At 45.6% G+C, this 19,122-nt stretch overlaps 1 protein-coding gene across 10 annotated transcripts in view; it reads left to right on the top strand.

Annotated features, from left to right (window-relative positions):
• LOC120400293 overlaps positions 1-19,122 on the top strand; it is a 194,409-nt gene that overhangs the window by 39,640 nt on the left and 135,647 nt on the right. For 6 of the 10 annotated variants that reach the window (XM_039528743.1, XM_039528741.1, XM_039528740.1 and 3 more), the window contains exon 2: positions 10,405-10,453. The exons of the other annotated variants lie outside the window; for them this stretch is intronic. In XM_039528743.1, the coding sequence (XP_039384677.1) occupies positions 10,405-10,453 (49 nt within the window). The remainder of the gene's footprint in view (positions 1-10,404; positions 10,454-19,122) is intronic. 10 annotated transcript variants of the gene reach the window in all.

The raw sequence follows: 19,122 nt of genomic DNA, 5'->3' as shown, positions 1-19,122 counted from the left end.
TATTTCTTTCTATCTCCTAGAACTGGAAGAGACCTCAAAAGGTCATCAAGTCCAGCCCCCATGCCTTCACTAGCAGGACCAAGTACTGATTTTTGTCCCAGATCCCTAAGTGGCCCCCTCAAGGATTGAACTCATAACCCTGGGTTTAGCAGGCTAATGCTCAAACCACTGAGCTATCCCCATGAGAACACCACTTGTGCCACAAACTTTCATTCTTCATCCCAGAGCCACATCGTCTGCAGTAATCCATTCAAGTTCATTCTTGGCAGTATCATTGATGCTCACATGGATAAGTAGGCTCACTATTCCTCGCTGAAAAAATTTCCTAGCGTGTGTGGGAGGGGGAGGAGTTTCCCCTCTTTTCTCTGCTCTCATAATGGAAACAGTTGAAAGTGGTGAGTGGGATTCAAGGCATGAAGTGCCCAAGGGGTGCTTGGGTATGTGAAATTGAGTGGGCAGAATTTGGGCAGGATCTGGATAGGTTGGATTATTGGTATTTAGAGAGATGAAAATGAATTAGATTAACAAAAAGCAAAATGTTAATGTGCTAGATTTAATTACTGGAGCAGAAGAGACTCTGCTCGAAGCTAGAATATTCCAGCTAAGGCTTTAGAGAAACTCCATGTGCCAATGCTCTTCCACAGAATATCACTGCCACAAGCATTACTTCATTAGAACTCAAACTAGCTGAACTTACCTTGAGGATGGATGCTGTTACTTAGCAACTACCACAAGCTGCTTAACCCTTTCTTGGTGATCATGGGACTCTGTAAAACTCAGCTGTGGCCCTACCATCTGGCATATTATACATTTTAAAAGATCTCTTAAGGCTGGAATAAGACTTCACTGGAGCTAGTCCTCTGATCTGTCTTTGAAATAAATCACACTATTTTCTTATGGGGCCAGAGCTGCCATCACTAACTAGAGTTTTCCTTTTATTTTGTTTTACAACTTCATCTGTTTTTCTGCTTTAAGACTCACTCTCTGGACAACCAACAGAACTTGGATGAAGTCAGCTGGGTAGATGGATATTTACTCTAAGGCTAACCAGACTCAGTTGACTTTAGCTTGCCACATAACACAAATGTCGAGACCTTGATTTCCCCCCCACCCCCACCCCTTCCACCTCTCTGTCCCAAGAGCTACAAACACCAATTTTAATGATGCAAAAAGTCCTGTTGGCTGCATTTTGCTCCTTAGTTAACTCCGCTTCCCCACATGAAAAGAAATGTGGTGGTTATACATTCTGCGGTCTCGGTGCTGTTACTGGGTTGTGATGCTGTGACATGACTGTCAGACACGGCATGTCATGACAGCTTGATGTGCCATTTCATCCAGTCTTTTGCATATGATCTAAAACCTTGATGCTAGATCCAATTATATACTCTTTGGGCCAGAGGCCTTGCTTTCTTATATCCTCCATGTCTTCAAGGGCTATGCACATAAATGGTGCTATTATAAATATGCTAAAGTAATTTTGATCCTTTTGGTCCATTAATATGTAGAATAGGCCCTGCATCTGTGACTAAAGAAGTTAGATAAGCAAATGGAGGAAAGGAATACTACAGGGTAAAGACAGATGGCTGTACCGTTGTGGGATGCATGGCTTTCTTCCATACCCAAATATTACTTTTAGTAATGGGTGAGCCTCAGCAATCTTGGAATTATCTGTTGTATTATCTCCATCCTTAAAACTAAGGCCTAAATCCACAAAGGTTCTTGGGTGTTGCAACACCTGACTTATTTTTTTTTTTAAGGTGCCCTTTAAAAATCACTGGAATTCACAAACCCAAGGTTAGGCCCTTAGCCTCCCAATACAGCTCATGGTCGGGAGAGAGGCATCTAAGAATGTATACTGGGGTAGTTCACCCCCACCCCAGCTCTGAAGAGATTAAGATGGCTCAGAAGGGCCAGTTAACCTTATAGGCTGCACCTGGGAGAGAATCAGGCTTGATAAAGGTAACTGATGATGAGAGCAGGAAGGGGGTTCAGGGAGAGAATCTGTAGTTGCTCTCCGGGTTCAGCAGTGGGTAGGAGGACTCCTGAGGGAGCAAAAGATTTAGGATCTAGTCTGTGGTGGACGGGGACTTACCCAGAAGAGTTGTGAGGAAGAGAGCCTGGGGAAGCGGAGTAGGAAGAAATCCAGGAAAAGATCAGCACGAGTTGCTATACACCTTGGCTGCTGATTATAGGTGTTGGGCCCGGGTTCCCTACCAGCCACTGGGAAGTGGTGCAGGACTTTTGAAGGTGGCATCAGGATAGCTGGTCTGGTGAGATGTAAATACCCTGGAAAGAGGGCGGGGGAATGACAATGCTTGGCCAGAGGACAGAATCATGAAGAGGGAGTAACCTGAGTCCAGAGAGACCGTGGGCAAACAACTGAAGGGGGGGAGCATCAAGAGCTAATCTCCACATGAGCCAAAAGGAAGTGCCCCAATGGTGAGTAGTAACCACCATCACAGAATGCGATCCACAAAAGCTAGTCTGCGAGGTGGGGAGCAGTCTGAGAGAACCACTGGAAGAGCTATAGCCGTATCCCTCTCATGGAGGCAAACACCTAGCTCTGGGCTGCAGGGAGGCCCTATCTCTGCTTGTGATCCACAGCTGGGAACCCCGCTGCTGGAGTCAGGTGGCGTTGCAAGGAATGCTGGCGAAAGATGAGGTAATGGTGATGGCAGCAACTTCCTTAAATCTGTATCCCAGCAGTTAGAGCACTCACCCAGGATGTGGAAGACGCATTTAATTCCTCCTTCCTTCTGCCTGTTCAGGAGAGGATTTGATCAGGGGTTTCCCATGTGTTGAGAGAGTCCCCTAACTAGGGGGGGCTCTAGCCATTTCACCGCCCCAAGCACAGCGGCACGCCGCGGGGGGCGCTCTGCCAGTCGCCAGTCCCGCGGCTCCAGTGGACCTCCCGCAGACGTGCCTGCGGATGCTCCACCGAAGCCGCAGGACCAGCGGACCCTCCGCAGGCACGCCTGCGGGAGGTCCACCGGAGCTGCCTGCCACCCTCCCGGTGACCGGCAGAGCGCCCCCGCGGCTTGCCGCCCCAAGCACGCGCTTGGCGTGCTGGGGCCTGGAGCCGCCCCTGCCCCTAACCACTGAGCTGTGGGATAGTCTGGTGTTTGGAGGTAGGGAAGGATGTGTCTCAACATCTCCTGTTGGAGCTGTTCCACTCTATATAAATAATTTAGTCACTGTGTCAGAGAATGTGACTCTATAGGACACTCACTTGAAAAGTGGGTGGCCTAGGGTTTATGGCTTCCTCAAGAGAGACTGAAAAACCACATCAGAATATCCTATAGTCCAGTGGTTGGGGTGCTCACCTGAGGGATGAGGACCCCCTGTTCAAATTTGTTTCCTTCAACAGGCAGAGGGGGGAATTGTACTGGGGGTCTCCCGCATCCCACGTAAATACCTTAATGAATTGGCCAAAGGCTACGAGAGGCATCCACGTCACTTTGTGTGGAGTTAAGTGTGCTCTGAGCATGCCTGTCGGATTGGGTCCCACAGGCAAATTAGGCAGGGCAAGGCCCATCTTCCCCTGGCTTGTGGATCATGATGGGGCTTAGGTGTGAGGCAGGCAGGCATCTTGATGTCTGCCTAAACTCCATATATGAAGTTCATGACCACCTCATCAGGATGATATTGGGTCCTATTTTAGAAAACGGTGTGTTGGGAAGGCTGAGTTAGCCTTGTCAGATGCAATTACACAACATAACACACTGTAATGACATGAGACAACTAAATGACAAAATGTTGGCACCCAACCAAGCATTTAAGGCACCTACTTTCAGCTCTACCATCTGCTATCCCTTTGCATAGCAGTTTTCCCAGCTGAAAACACAAGGCTGACTGGCTCAAACTGAGCATTTCTCCTGCTGGGGTGCTGAGAGCCATTGACCCAAACTATAACACCTGAATATGATGGAAACCACTTCAAGCTAGGGGGTATGGCAGAACCCCTAGTTCCAGAACCTATGCCTCCTACTCTTCAATTGGAAGATTCAAATTCACTCTCCTCCTGTGATCAACCCATGTTTAATGGAAAGTCTTTTTTGTTTTCTTTCCTCCCCTTCATCTAGTTGGTCTTGGGGAAGAATGAAATATTGTCAAGGAGAAGTCTTCTCTATATGGTGTGTGTACACACTAGGGTGACCAGATGTCCTGATTTTATAGCGACAATCCTGATATTTGCAGCTTTGTCTTATATAGGCGCCTATTACCTCTATACCCCCTCCAGATTTTTCACACTTGCTGCCTGGTCACCCTAGTATACACAGTGCTAATACACACTTCCTCTTCTGGATATATACACACACAAAGCAATAAAAAGAATAGATATAAATGTTGGGGGCTGGCTGAAATTTTTTTCTCAACTATTTTTCAATAGAAAACTGGTTTTGAGTGTAAGGCCTGTGGCCTGAAGGGAAGGGAAGCTCTCCAGGGAAGGGAGCGCTCTGCTACCATTTATTGGTGCTCAGAGGAAAGAGCGTCCAAGAGCTGCTTCATAAAATAAGCCATTTATCCAGAATCAAGTTAAGAGAGGCTCCGTAGGGAAGGAGCTCTTCCCGAACATCAGTTATGGAAAGTGTGGCTATGTGTGCACAAGCTTTGTACCCAGAAATCGTCCAGGTGACACTTTGGGAAAACACCAGAGCTGTACATGAACTTGGGATTGGTGGGACTGAGCTAAGAGAGGGAGGAGGACTTGTGGCAGGACTCATCACAAGGATCCTATGTGCTATTGAACCCCTCCAATGAAGACTTACAAAGAAATGAGGCGGGTGACTCTGCAAAGAGATGCTGTGGAGGTGATGGCGCATATGTAGCTTCGCAGTGAGAAGCCTCTGTGCTGCCTCTCTTTGCAGATGTTGCAGGCCCCAGTAACAGAGCTGAGTGAATTCCATTGAGGGCTCCCCTGCTAGCATCAACAAAGCTGAAATCACTGCAGCTGAGTTAGGAAATTGGAGCCTCAATATGACCGGGTGGCATTTCCCCTTGAGACAGGCTGCCTGAGTGCACCTCTGGACTCTGGGACTGTGCTACCCACTGACACCAAAGTGTGAGTGCGGTGAAACAGAGGGAGAAGTTAATAAGTGATGAGTTAAAGAGAGACTTACTTATTGATTATTCACCCTACCAGGCTTTAACTTAGGTTCCCTAAGTTACTGTGGGGGCACCTGTTTGACTTTGTATTTGTATAGCTATACAGTATTGTTGGTTTATTGTTGTTGTTTTCCCAAGTTGCTGCTTTGTCCCCTTATTCACTAATGAAGTTTTTCCTCATTTTATACGAAAGTGCAGTACTTGCTAGCAGGGGAGTATTTCCTGATAAGGATGCCCATGGGACATATTTAGTTTTTTTGCCAGGTTTCTGAGTAGGACCTTGAGCCAATGTAAAATTTTAAAAGGAACCCCCAAGATCTTTGACCCTGGCCCATGTTGCTGCTAACAATACATGGGAGAAGGGTTACATCATTTGGGGGGGGGGAGGTGTCTTCTTTCTGCAGAAAATTTTACTTTTTTCACCAGAAAAACTGAACACATCTCAGATGAAATTCTGGCCCCATTGACTTCAGTGACCCTAAGAATCAGTCCAAAAAAGAATTGCTCACCTAATAAGGACACCACACTTATTCTCTCCCCTTTGATTATTTTCCAATTTCAATGTATACCTAGGGCACAAAGTTACATTAAAAGCTTAACCATAAATATTCTTTTAATGAACACAAAAGTCAGGGAACTCAAAGTTAATGTTCCCCAAGCAACCCATAACCTTGAGTAGCTATAGTATTTTATACATTGTTAAATATATGCCCTAATTCTTACGAGTGAGTTATGGCTGCTATAGGAACCATAGCTTTAAATTTCATGACTCTTTTATATGCATTTAAATTCTCAACTGGGTGATGAACAATTGTGAAGATTATTATTGTATCAGGACATGGTATCTTCAGTTTTGTTGTTCTCATTTACTGCAAGTGTACTTGCAGTATTTATGAACTGTCACCTTTTCACTGTACTGATACTGAAGTTAAGCATGCTAGTTTGTCCTACATGTATGATATTTCATAGAAATGTAGGGCTACAAGGGACCTCAAAAGATTGTCCAGTCCAGCCTACTGCACAGCTGCAGAACCACGTAAACCTAGAGACAACCCTGACAGATGTCTGTCCAACCTGTTTTTAAAAAATCTCCAGTGATGGGGAGATCCCTGTCTGGAGTGGCTCATGACCAGGAGTGCCCAACTCAGGGCAGACACCCTAAACTGCTAGTATGTTCTATAATTAGATTTCACCAACCCAGTAAAAAAATGTGAACTCATGAATCACTATAACAGTCTTACCATGGAGTCTCCAGTCTATCTTGCCACATGGACTTTGCGATAAATGGTCACTTACACTAAAAATCACAAAATATTCAGGTCTCTTTCAGTCCCAGGAGACCAGTCACTTACCCCAGGTCAATTTGTACCCTAGAGCTTATACCAAAGACAACACCTGTAGCCAGTCCTGTATTCAACTATCTAAAGATTGATAGGCCTCCTTAATAGGCAGGACAGGATAATTCTCATGTCTGGGCTCACAAGATTAGAGCAAACATTTGTAAAGTTATAAAGAAAAACTTGCATGTTTCCTTATAGCATAGAGAACACACACTACAAGTGAGAATAACGTATGGAGCAACTTGCAAGCATTTCATAGAATTTAAACACTAAATACGTTCATAAAAACTAATACCTATTTTGAACAAAACTAACATACGGGTAAACTTGTTTGGTTTCCAGCTCTGAGTTTGTCAGTTCTTAGCTAACGCCTATGGTCTTGACCAGAGCTGGCACTTGATTTACCAGTGTCATTGGGGATTCCACAACCTCCCATGGAATCCTAGTCCAGAACTTAACTACCCTTATAGTTAGATTTTCATTATATCTAATCTAAATCTCCCTTGTTGCAGATTAAGCCCATTACTCCTACCTTTTGTGGACATGAACAGGTGATCACTGCCCTCTTTGTAACAGCTCTTAAAATCACTGAAGACTAACTCAGGTCCCCCTGAGTTAGTCACTGGGGCCAGGTTTTCATGCTTAGTGTTTGGATGAAAATAAAGTGGTTTCTTTTACTAAATGCCCAGCGCTATCCATATAAACATTAAAGTAAGAGCTGAGAGTTCAGCATAAGGCACAATAAAGAAGGAAATAAGATTTGTAGTGCTTTTAAGCTAATCAAGGTGGCTGTGTATCAGAAATAAATGAATTTTTATTACTGCGTGGTGGTGGCACCCCACAATGGCTTATTGAGTTGCCTAAACACCATGGCTAGATTCGCAACAAGGATTTACATGCCTAACTACCACTTTAAGTGCCTAGATCCTCAAAAAAAAACAAAAAAACAAAAACCCCTCAGCTGCTGCTCAAGTTGATAGATACCTAAAGTCTCTAGGCACCTAAGTTTCCATTGGTATAGTCCCCAGTGGTGCCTAAATTTTGGCTGGTGGGCACGTGCACAGCCCCCTCAATCTTGACACAGTATTTAGCTCATGCCTGAGCCCCAGCAAGATTTTTCAGTCATGGTGTTCCCCCACCTATCTTTCCTGCAGGACCTGGTCTGGTAGGTGTGCTTAGAGCATGTCTATCAGATCACACCTTGCACAAAGTGGTGGTGGTCCCTTTACTCTATAGGCCTGGTACTCTGGTGTCCACCTTGGAGGTGGAAGATCCTCAAGTCCCTGCCCTGTGTTGGGATAGTCTCAATAGCTGCTGTTGAAGCAGTTCCACTTTTTAAATACAATTTTCACTGGAGTAGGGACTGGAACCTGTAGAGTCATTCTATGGGGTTAAAGAGTTATTCTCATCGTCTCTTGTTCTTTCTCTCAGGCCCAATGACCATTCAAGTATTTTATACCAAGTGGAACAGCTTCAGCAAGAGAGATTGAGTGCTCCACCCTCAAAATACTGTATAGCCAAGTGGTTAGTGTACCCAGTTGGGAGGTAGGTAATGTAGGATCAAGTTCCTGCTCCCTATCAGGCAGCCTGGGTTTCTCACATCCTGGTTAAGTGCTCTAACTATTGGGATGTAAGAATGGTGGCACTTTCTCTTGTGAGGAAAGATTGACCTGTCTTAGATGCCTAACTCCAGGACAGGGTTCAGAGCTATGTGTCCCAATTGGAGGAAGGAGCCCTTAGCCTCACCCCTCTCCTTGGTATTTCCTATTAGCTAGCTTATGTGGCTTTTGTGAATACCATTCTTAGGTGCTTAACTCTCCCCATGCATTGTATGGGGAACCTCAGTGCCTGACTCAGGGCTGTGCATTCGGGTAGGTGGCAGGGCACTTAGGAGGTAGACATTGCAGCATTGCCTATAAATTCCCTTTGTGGATCTAGTCCCATATCCCCAGCTCAAAGGAAAGGGGAATCTTCCTGAGTGTCACAGGGATGGAACTGCTTGAGATGCACAGGGCTGGAGAGAAGAAAATCTTGCATCGTGAAAGCTGGGAGTCACCAAAATGATTCCCTGTTACGTAAAGATACTCCACATGCAGAATGAAGACCATGTACAACCCCAATTCATTTCTATTGGTTCTTGCTAGGGCCTGCTCTGTACTTCAGAGTGCCAAATGGGAATCATCTGAATAGCTACAGGGGTTGGTCTCTTTTATTAATTTTTTTTAAGTGAACTAGAACACATGTTCTGTGCAATTTGTGAACGGAGGAAAAAATCCAGCAGAAACTGAGCATGAGAACTGCAAAGGGAACTTTAAGGCACTGTTTAACAGACACTTAGGGCTGGTCTACGCTAGACAGGTAGGTTGACGTGAGGCAGTTTATGTCAACCTAATTATGTCAGTGTCTACACTACAGTCTTGTCCTGCAGACGTAAGTGCCATACTACACCAACATCATAACTCCACGAGAGGCGGAAGGCTTATGTCGGTGTAGTTAGGGTGATGCAGTGTCTGTGTAGACACTGCCTCCCTCATAGCGGTTGTTGACAGTCTTGAAATTGACAAGAAAGATGGGCACCTAGGGCCCAGCTGCCCCTGTTGCCCTAGAGAGCTGGACCCTGCTCCTGGCAGGGAGCCAGGAGGAGAATGGACCCCACTCCCAACTGGGAGCTGAGGTGAGAAGCCTTAGGAGCGGGTTCCGAAGCCACCATCTGAGAAGCCCTGGTGGCTTTGGACCCATTCCCAGCCAAGAGCTGGGCAGATTTGTCAACTTCATGGCTGCCCTGCTCCTGACGGGGAGGCAACAGGGGGTTATGAGGGAAAGCTGAGAAGCCAGGGCAGCTGGATCTTGCTCCCCAAGAGTGAGAAGTGCTGGATGGCTTCTTTGCTCCTGGAGGGTAACGGAGCAGCCTGCTTCTTATTTACAATGTCACCTGAAAGTGAGAACAGGCATTTGCATGGGACTTTTGTAGCCAGCATTCGTATGCCCCTTCAGCCACCATTCCAGAGGACGTGTCTCCATGCTGATGCTGGGTTATGCTCGATAACGATTCAAAGCAGTGCAGACAGATGCATGTTCATTTTCATCGTCTGAATCAGATGCCACCAGCAGAAAAGTTGCTTTTCCTTCTTAGTGGTTCAGGTTCTGTAGTTTCTGCATCAGAGCATTGCTCTTTTAAGACTTCTGAAAGTATGCTGCACACTATTCTCACTTTTGGGTGACATTGTAAACAAGAAACGGGCAGCATTATCTCCTGCAAATGTAAATAAACTTTTTTGTCTGAGCGACTGGCTGAACAAGAAGTAGGATTGAGTGGACTTGTAGGCTCTAAAGCTTTACGTTTTTGCATGCAGTTATGTAACAAAAAAAATTCTACATTTGTAAGTTCAACTTTCACGATAAAGAGATTTCACTACAGTACTTGTATTAGGTGAATTGAAAAATACTATTTTTTGTGTGTGTTTTACAGTGCAAATATTTGTACTAAAAATAACTATGAAGTGAGTGCTGTATTCCGTGTTGTAATTGAAATCAATATATTTAAAAATGTAGAAAACATTCAAAATATTTAAATAAATGGTATTCTGTTAAAAACAATAACAGCACAATTAATCCTGATTTAATTTTTTAATTGCTTGACAGCCCTACTGCTTATATATAATCACACATTTATAAGTCCTGGTTATTAATTTTACATATGAAATTATTTAGCTCAGGTCAGCATATACAATTACAACATTCCTTTCTGACAACATGAGTCCTGCTGCTTCTGTCCCATAATTTCATAAGCATTCTCCATCCCTAGCTACATGTAGCAATTATATTATTGACATAATTTTTGTTCCTCTGTACAATTACACAATGGTTTTTGTTTTGTTTTTGTTTTGTTGAGAAAGAAGGGCAGCTGAAATATTTTTGTCTTTGCTGGAGAAATAAGTTGCGTGCATCTTTTTCACAGAGTGAAGGGGCCTTACCACCGAGGGAACTAACTTACTACACAACAAACGGTAATGAGGTAGAGTTCTTAACTGATTGCCCCATAAAAGGAAAGCGCTAAAGCAGGGTGACTTTGACTTAATGGAGGTTTCCAAGGGTAGTCAGACAGGCAGGGTCACAAATATGTTCATCTTATTTGCGCACTCGCTCACACACACACACACACACACACACACACACACACACACACACACACACACACACACACACACACACACACACACACACACACACACCAAGTGTGAGTGCCTAAGTCAATATGTATACATGTCAAGATGTGCATGTACAAATGCCTTGCATGCAAGGACAAGTGCACATACTTAAAAAAATATCTGGAGCTCAGGGAGTGGGACAGATGTTAGTGAATGTCATGCTTACCAAGAGATAGGGTTGCCAACTTTCTAATCGCACAAACCCAAGACTAGGAACCAAGTGGCTGGGCAGCAGTTCTGCAGAAAAGGACCTAGGGGTTACAGAGGACAAGAAGCTGGATATGTGTCAACAGTGTGCCCTTGTTGCCAAGAAGGCTAACAGCATTTGGGGCTGTATAAGTAGGAGCATTGCCAGCAGATTGAGGGATGTGATCATTCCCCTCTATTCGACATTGGTGAGGCCTCATCTGGAGTACTGTGTCCAGTTTTGGGCTCCAAACTACAAGAAGGATGTGGAAAAATTGGAATGAGTCTATCGGAGAGCAACAAAAATGATTAGGGGGCTGAAGCACATGACTTATGAGGAGAGGCTGAGGGAACTGGGATTATTTAGTTTTCAGAAGAGAAGAATGAGGTGGGATTTGATAGCTGCTTTCAACTACCTGAAAGGGGATTCCAAAGAGGATGGATCTAGACTGTTCTCAGTGGTACTAGATGACAGAACAAGGAGTAATGGTCTCAAGTTGCAGTGGGGGAGATCTAGGTTGGCTATTAGGAAGCACTATTTCACTACAAGGGTGGTGAAGCACTGGAATGAGTTACCTAGGGAGGTGATGGAATCTCCTTCCTTAGAAGTTTTTAAGGTCAGGCTTGACAAAGCCCTGGCTGGGATGATTTAGTTGGGGCTTGGCATTGCTTTGAGCAGGGGGTTGGACTAGATGACCTCCTGAGGTACCTTCCAACCCTGAGATTCTATGAAGCACCCTTGCCCTGAGCCTGCCCCACGCCTTCCCTGAGGCCATGCCCCCACTCACTCCATCTCCCTACCCTCACTCACTTTCACCGGGCTGGGATATGGGGTTGGGGTGCATGAGGAGGTGTGGGTTCTGGGAGGGAGTTTGGGTGCAGGAGGGGGGTCAGGGAAGGGGTGCAGGAGGAGGTGAGGAGTGTGGTCTCTGGCAGGGCAGCGCTTACCTCAGGTGGCTCTCAGTAGTGGCTGGCAAGTCCCTGTGGCCCCTAGGTGGAGGTGTGGCCACATGTCTCTGCGCGATGCCCCTGCCTGCAGGTACTGCCCCCACAGCTCCTAGCCATGGTTCCTAGCCAATGGGAGCTGCGGAGTCGGCACTCGGGTGGGGGCAGCATGCAGAGCACCCCAGCCTGACTGTGCCAGTCACTTCTGGGAGCCGCACGGAGCCAGGGCAGGTAGGGAGCCTGCCTTAGCCCTGCTGCGCCGTCGACCGAACTTCTAGCAGCCTATTACACTCTTCCGGATTGCTTTGAATAGCCACTGGGAGATCAATGCTGATTCCGGAAGACTCCCAGCTAATCTGGGAGGGTTGGCAACGCTACCAAGAAAAAGCAAATGTCCCAGGTTGGCAAAACTGGGGTGGTTTATTTAGCCTGGACTAGGCCACTTTTCCATTTATTTGAAAACTTTTGTTGGAAACAGCTTTAAGCATTTGGACCATAAAGCCCTTTGAGAAAGTTTTCCCCATGCACTACACTGTTGTTGGGCTATGCTTAGAAACTCTTCTAGCTTATACTCTTACATAAAATAATGGAGAGGTATTAGAATGTCTTACCAAGTTATAAATTAATCTTGATGTAGCACAAGTTATTGCAAACCACCTGAACTATGTTCTGACAGCCTCTAAATCATGATATGATGTATCAATTTCTGCTTATGTGCAATTTGTTATTATGTCAATGTTAACCAACTTTCCAAGTTGTTAGACTGGAAATTACTAGCAAGTATAAATTACAGAACTAGAAAACCAAGCTGCAATAAGACAGACCTAACTACAAAGTTCAGCATGGCTTCCAAAGCTACAAATGAGCATTGTTATCACTACAGCACAATACCAAGCTGCTGACTTTACAAAATTGAATTATTTACCCATTGCTCATTTAAATCAGCATTTGTTAACCTGGTCCTTCAAGCATCTGTGGGTTATCACTTCCTATTGACATCAATGGACAGGGCCCCTAGAGTGGGGTGGAGTAAAAAGGGCAGTTTGCCTGAGGTCTCTTGTTTGAGAAGCACTCCAAAATGATGGAGGGGCAGCCAGGCCAAATTTAAGTTAGTGGCATTTTGACCTAGTGCACAGGGTGGCAGTGCCACTCAGATTGGGCACCTGCCATCAATAGTATGAGGAGCAACTTGCCTTCCCCAGTTGGGCTCAGATCCCACCATTGCTGCTGCTGACATTACTGTGCCAGGCCTGAGGTGAACCACCAGGCCAAGAGCCCAGTGGTAGAAGCAGGATGGGGGCTCGGGGATGGTGCTCCCATCAGCAGTGGGGATGAAGCTGAGGGAGAGGTAGGACTGGAAGAAACAAACCCTGGCTGCACAGAGGGCAGAATTCCTACATTCCTACAAGGAAGGCAGTGACCCCACAGACCTGGGTCCCTCGCTGATCCCCTCTTCTTAAACTCTTTTGTCTCCATGTTAATGTCTTTGTAAGTGTGGATGACCCTCAGTTTCAGGTTCCCAAAAACCTCTGTACTGCCCTGTCAAGGGAGCTGAGTGAGCTCAGCAACGTGAAGGAGGTGCTCAGCTCCTGTCAGGATCAGATCTTTGATTTGTTTCTATTAATAGAAAGAAAGCCAAAGTTCTTGTAATGTGTCAGGAGGGGCATGTGGAGTTGCCACATGCAGTACAAGTGGGCAAGAAGTTTGTCTCATCTCCATTTTCACAAGGAGGTAGGTTTTTTTTTTTCCATGAGTTTGTGTTGCCTGTATGGTATGCTTTGCATACCTGTAACCTTTCAATTAATGTTATTTATGTTTCAATAAACTGCTATGTTACTTTTCCAGATGTCCTAATCTTTCATGTAAATGAATTTATTAAACCCAGCCACTAGACTCAATGAATCCTGCCAGATCCAGCATGTCTGGGCCCACATACTATGTAGACTAAGCTTTATTTGCATAAACTTGTTCTGTAAGTGTAATCTTATGTATCATCTGCAGAGTTAAAGTTTCACTAATGTAAATCCCTGACAAATCAAGCACAGATGTAGCTCTTTGCCCTCAGAGCTTAGCTTGTCATTTGACTGCTCTCCCTTGTATCTTTTTCCCCCTAACATTTTTCAATACTAGTAGTCGCTTAAAGCTGTTTATGTAGATACACTGCAGGTACTAAACTTGACACTGAACATTAGTCATGTAGGCTTTTTCCTTTTGATCAAAGTGCCTGACAAAATAGGGTTGGCATGTAATTCTGGGTGTCTGGTTATACCACCTGGAAAAATTTGCTCTGCCAGTCAACGGATGCCAGACAGATTGTTCCAGTTTGTTGGGTGATCTTTCCGATAAGAAGGAGTCAAGCTCAATAAATGGTTAACCTAAACTGTCAAATTCCATACCGCAGCCAAGGAAAATTCAATCACAGGGCAGTAGGTGGTGTAACTCCTTAAAACCATGGGGGTGGAGGAAGATGGTGGGGTGAGGAGATGATTCATGTGTTGCATGTTCTGCTGTCTGTGAGAAAGTAAATACTCTTCCAAAGGTAAAACCAGTAGGAATTAAAAAAAAAAAAAACACCACAACCAACCCTGCCAGCTCTTGAATCATTTATGAAGGGGAGAAAAATGTTACTTTTGAATGTGGAGGGTGTTGGTGTTCTTTGGGTTTGTTTCTGATTACTTTAAGGTCTATATATGCTTCCTCTGCTGGTACCCAGTTGCTATTTATTTGGCTTTAGTCTTTGATCTCCCTTATGCTGGCACATCATAAAAAACATATTCCTGTTTGAATTCTATATTATGCAGTTAGTTTCTGCTTGGTATGTTCACCAGGCTGGCTGTACCTACAGAATAAGACTCTCTTTGTTTTTGATAGACTCCAGGTGTTTATTGCTGCAACTGACTAATGGATTTGACCACAAAATATGCATGCAAGAAGCAAGCTGAAAAACTAATGGTAAAACTACTGGCCTGATAACTTCAGGGTGTGCTGTACAGTAACACTCTTCCCTCCCACACACAGCAAGTTCTGTAAAGAAGGACCCAAATACTGAATTTCACTTCTAAGTAGAGTTAGGCAAAACCATCAGTTTTTGGAAACAAAATCTAAACTTTCTGTGAGTTTCTGTCAACATAGGCAAGGATGAATTTTCACCACATCTGCTGCTGAGCGCAGCTTTTTTTGTAGTTTGAAAATCGCAAAAATCCCACCCCAGGAAACACATTGCAAATATTTATACATTTGACTAGGTGTAAATGTTGCCATTCAGTTAATGAAATCTTGTGCTTTTACTCACCAAAATCATCTTTCATATGGTTGGAAAGCAGAAGAGTTTGACGTGAAACTACTAAGTATTTAACTTCCATGAAAAAGCTTTTTATGTAGGTTTCACTAACAATGCAAAGTTTTTCATGCACTCCTCTACTTTGGCTATGATTTCATCAGTGCTACATGTTAAACCATCAATACTGTAGCATGTAAACAAATTGAAATAATTCCTTTTAAAAAATATAAACCTTCAACCAGGAACAAAACAAATGTCTCGCCCGTCTTCCACTTCTGAAGCTACTGAAGTACTTACTAATTGTAATAAAAAAATAAAGGTTGTGGAAGACTGGTTGGATCAGGGGACTAGTAATATTGCTAATGACTCCCACTTTCTACTATATAAGGTACATACAGTAGAATTCTTGAAACAAGCTGAGTTCTCAGATTGTGATCAGGACCCTAGGAATTGACCTTTCACCAGCCACTGAGTTCACCTGGGAACACAGAGTTTAGAAATGGAAAATATATGCTAACACACATGAGTACTAACTTAATAAATTAAGTCACAAATTGGTCTGATCCAATATGGCTCTTCTCATAGCAATGAAGCGTTATAATATTAATACCAATGGTCCAGTACCCTGTCTGACAGTGCCCAGTGCCAGATGATTTAGAGAGAATTAACAGAACAAGGCAATTTTGAATGATCAATTCTATCATCCAGTCCCAGCTTCTGGTAGTTGGAGGGTTAGGAACAGCTGGAATATGGGGTTGCATCCCTGACCATTTTGGGTAATGTTGTAGCAGTGTTGGTCCCAGGATATTACCGAGACAAGGTGGGTGAGATTATGGGTACGTCTACACTACGGGACTATTCCGAATTTGCATAAACCGGTTTTGTAAAACAGATTTTATAATATCGAGTGCGCGCGGCCACACTAAACACATTAAATCGGTGGTGTGCGTCCATGGTCCGAGGCTAGCGTCGATTTCTGGAGCGTTGCACTGTGGGTAGCTATCCCATAGCTATCCCATAGTTCCCGCAGCCTCCCCCGTCCCTTGGCATTTCCGGGTTGAGATCCCAGTGCCTGATGGGGCAAAAATCATTGTCGCGGGTGGTTCTGGGTACAGCCTCACCCCTCCCTCCCTGAGCAGCAGACAACCGTTTCGCGCCTTTTTTTCCTTGGTGAACTGTGCAGACGCCATACCACAGCAAGCACAGAAAGCATGGACCCTGCTCAGCTCCATACCGCAATCGTGAATGTTTTAAACACCTCGCACACTCTCGTGCAGTCTATGGTGAACCAGGACCTTGAATCCGAGGCGAGGAGGAGGCGGATACGGCAGCACGGCAATGACAGTGATGAGGACGTAGACACAGAATTTTCTCAAACCGCGGGCCCCTGCGCTTTGGAGATCCTGATGGTAATGGGGCAGATTCTATCCATTGAACGCCGATTTGGGGCCCGGGAAACAAGCACTGACTGGTGGGACCGCATTGTGTTGCAGGTGTGGGACGATTCCCAGTGGCTGCGAAACTTTCGCATGCGTAAGGGCACTTTCATGGAACTTTGTGACTTGCTTGCCCCTGCCCTGAAACGCCATAATACCAAGATGAGAGCAGCCCTCACAGTAGAGAAGCGAGTGGCGATAGCCCTGTGGAAGCTTGCAACGCCAGACAGCTACCGGTCAGTCGGGAATCAATTTGGAGTTGGAAAATCTACTGTGGGGGCTGCTGTGATGCAAGTAGCCAAAGCAATCACTAAGCTGCTGCTACAAAAGGTTGTGACTCTGGGAAACGTGCAGGCCATAGTGGATGGCTTTGCTGCACTGGGATTCCCTAACTGTGGGGGGGCGATAGATGGAACCCATATCCCTATCTTGGCACCGCAGCGCCAGGGCACCCAGTACATAAACCGGAAGGGGTACTTTTCAATGGTGCTGCAAGCACTGGTAGATCACAAGGGACATTTCACAAACATCCACGTGGGATGGCCAGGGAGGGTTCATGACGCTCGCGTATTCAGAAGCACTACTCTGTTTAAACGGCTGCAGCAAGGGAATTACTTCCCAGACCAGAAAATAACAGTTGGGGATGTTGAAATGCCTGTCGTTATCCTGGGGGACCCAGCCTACCCCTTGATGCCATGGCTCATGAAGCCATACACAGGCAGCCTGGACAGTGGTCAGGATCTGTTCAATTACAGGCTGAGCAAGTGCAGAATGGTGGTGGAATGTGCATTTGGCCGTTTAAAGGCGCGCTGGCGCACATTACTGACTCGCTCAGACCTCAGCCAAACCAATGTCCCCTATGTTATTGCTGCTTGCTGTATTCTCCACAATCTCTGTGAGAGTAAGGGGGAGACCTTTATGGCGGGGTGGGAGGCTGAGGCAAATCACCTGGCCGCTGATTACGCGCAGCCAGACACCGGGGAGATTAGAAGAGCACACCAGGAAGCGGTGCGCATCAGAGAAGCTTTGAAAACGAGCTTCATCAATGGCCAGGGTACAGTGTGACTGCTGTGTTTGTTGATGAACACCCAACCCCCTTGATTGACTCAGTCCCTGTAAGCAACTCCCCCTCCCCCTTCGAGTACAGCTTACTTATGCAAATAAAGTCACTCTCATTTAAAAAGCATGAATTCTTTATTGATTCATTATAAAAAGAGGGAGAGAAGTAAGGGTGTGGTTTGGGAGGAGGATAGGAGGGATGGAGAAGACCATTAAAAAAAAATTCAGAGTAACGACATCCTTCTGGTTGGGCTGTCCACGGGGGTGGAGTGGGCGGGTGCACGGAGCCTCCCCCACGTGTTCTTACACGTCTGGGTGAGGAGGATGTGGAACATGGTGAGGGTTGAGGGTGGTTATACAGGGGCTGCAGCGGCACTCTGTGATCCTGCTGCCGTTCCTGAAGCTCCACAAGACGCCGGAGCATGTCAGTTTGATCACGCAGCAGCCCCAGAGTTGCATCCCGCCACCGCTGATCTTCCTGCCGCCACCGCTGATTTTCCTGCCGGTCTTCCTGCCACCACCTCTCATCTCGGTTGTCCCTCCTGTCCTCACGTTCATCCCTCCTGTCCTCACGTTCACTGGCCTCTTTCCTGTAATTTGAAACCACGTCCTTCCACTCATTCAGATGAGCTCTTTCATTGCGTGTAACTTCCATAATATCCGAGAACATCTCATCTCACGTCTTCTTTTCCCTCCGCCTTATCTGTGCTAGCCTTTGGGATGGAGGAGGGATGGTTGAAAAATTTGCAGCTGCATGAGGGAGATAAATATTTAGAAAGATACATTTTACAGAACAATGGTTATACTCTTTCACAGTGAACATCACTATTCACCTAGCACATGTGATTTCCCTACAAGGTCACATTTTTCATCTTAATAGTGAGTGCTTGCAGCTCTGGAGTTACAGATCTCACAGACACAGGTCCAGGCATCAGAATTCAGCTTGCATGCGGCCATGGTAAGCCACTGTCTCAGTGATTTACCCCTCCCCCCCAACGCATGGCTAATACCACGCTAGCTCCCTGCTAATCAACAACCTTCCCCCTCCCCCCCACCCACTGCGTGTCTGGTAGCTTGGGGAAGATCGCCGGTGACCAAACACAAAAGATCATCGGCATTTCACTCCTCCCCTCCCCCCGCTTCGCTACGTGCAGGAAAGTGTTTTTTTTAAGCTGCTGCATTCCACGAACCCAGTAGAAAAATGGCCACCCCCCTTACTTAAATTCCTGATTTTTAACCAGGTTATCCTGAATGATATCACTTTGCTGAGGATAACAGAACAAGATAAAGAGCGGATGCTTCTTGAATGCCAGCAGTCACCGGGACCATACGCTGCTATGCTTTGCCACGCAATGATACCTGATTACTTGCTACATGCATGGCATGGTAAAGTGTCCTACCATGGTGGGCGGAACAAGGCTGCCTTGCCCAGAAACCTTCTGCAAAGGCTTCTGGAGTACCTACAGGAGCGCTTCATCGAGATGTCCCTGGAGGATTTCCTCTCAATCCCCGGACATGTTAACAAACTTTTCTAAGTAACTATACTGTCTGCGAATGCATCC

Source organism: Mauremys reevesii, linkage group 3 (genome assembly GCF_016161935.1).
Source record: "Mauremys reevesii isolate NIE-2019 linkage group 3, ASM1616193v1, whole genome shotgun sequence".
Classification (NCBI taxonomy): domain Eukaryota; kingdom Metazoa; phylum Chordata; order Testudines; family Geoemydidae; genus Mauremys; species Mauremys reevesii.
Note: the sequence above shows the minus strand (reverse complement) of the source record. Positions and strands in the feature narration are given on the sequence as shown.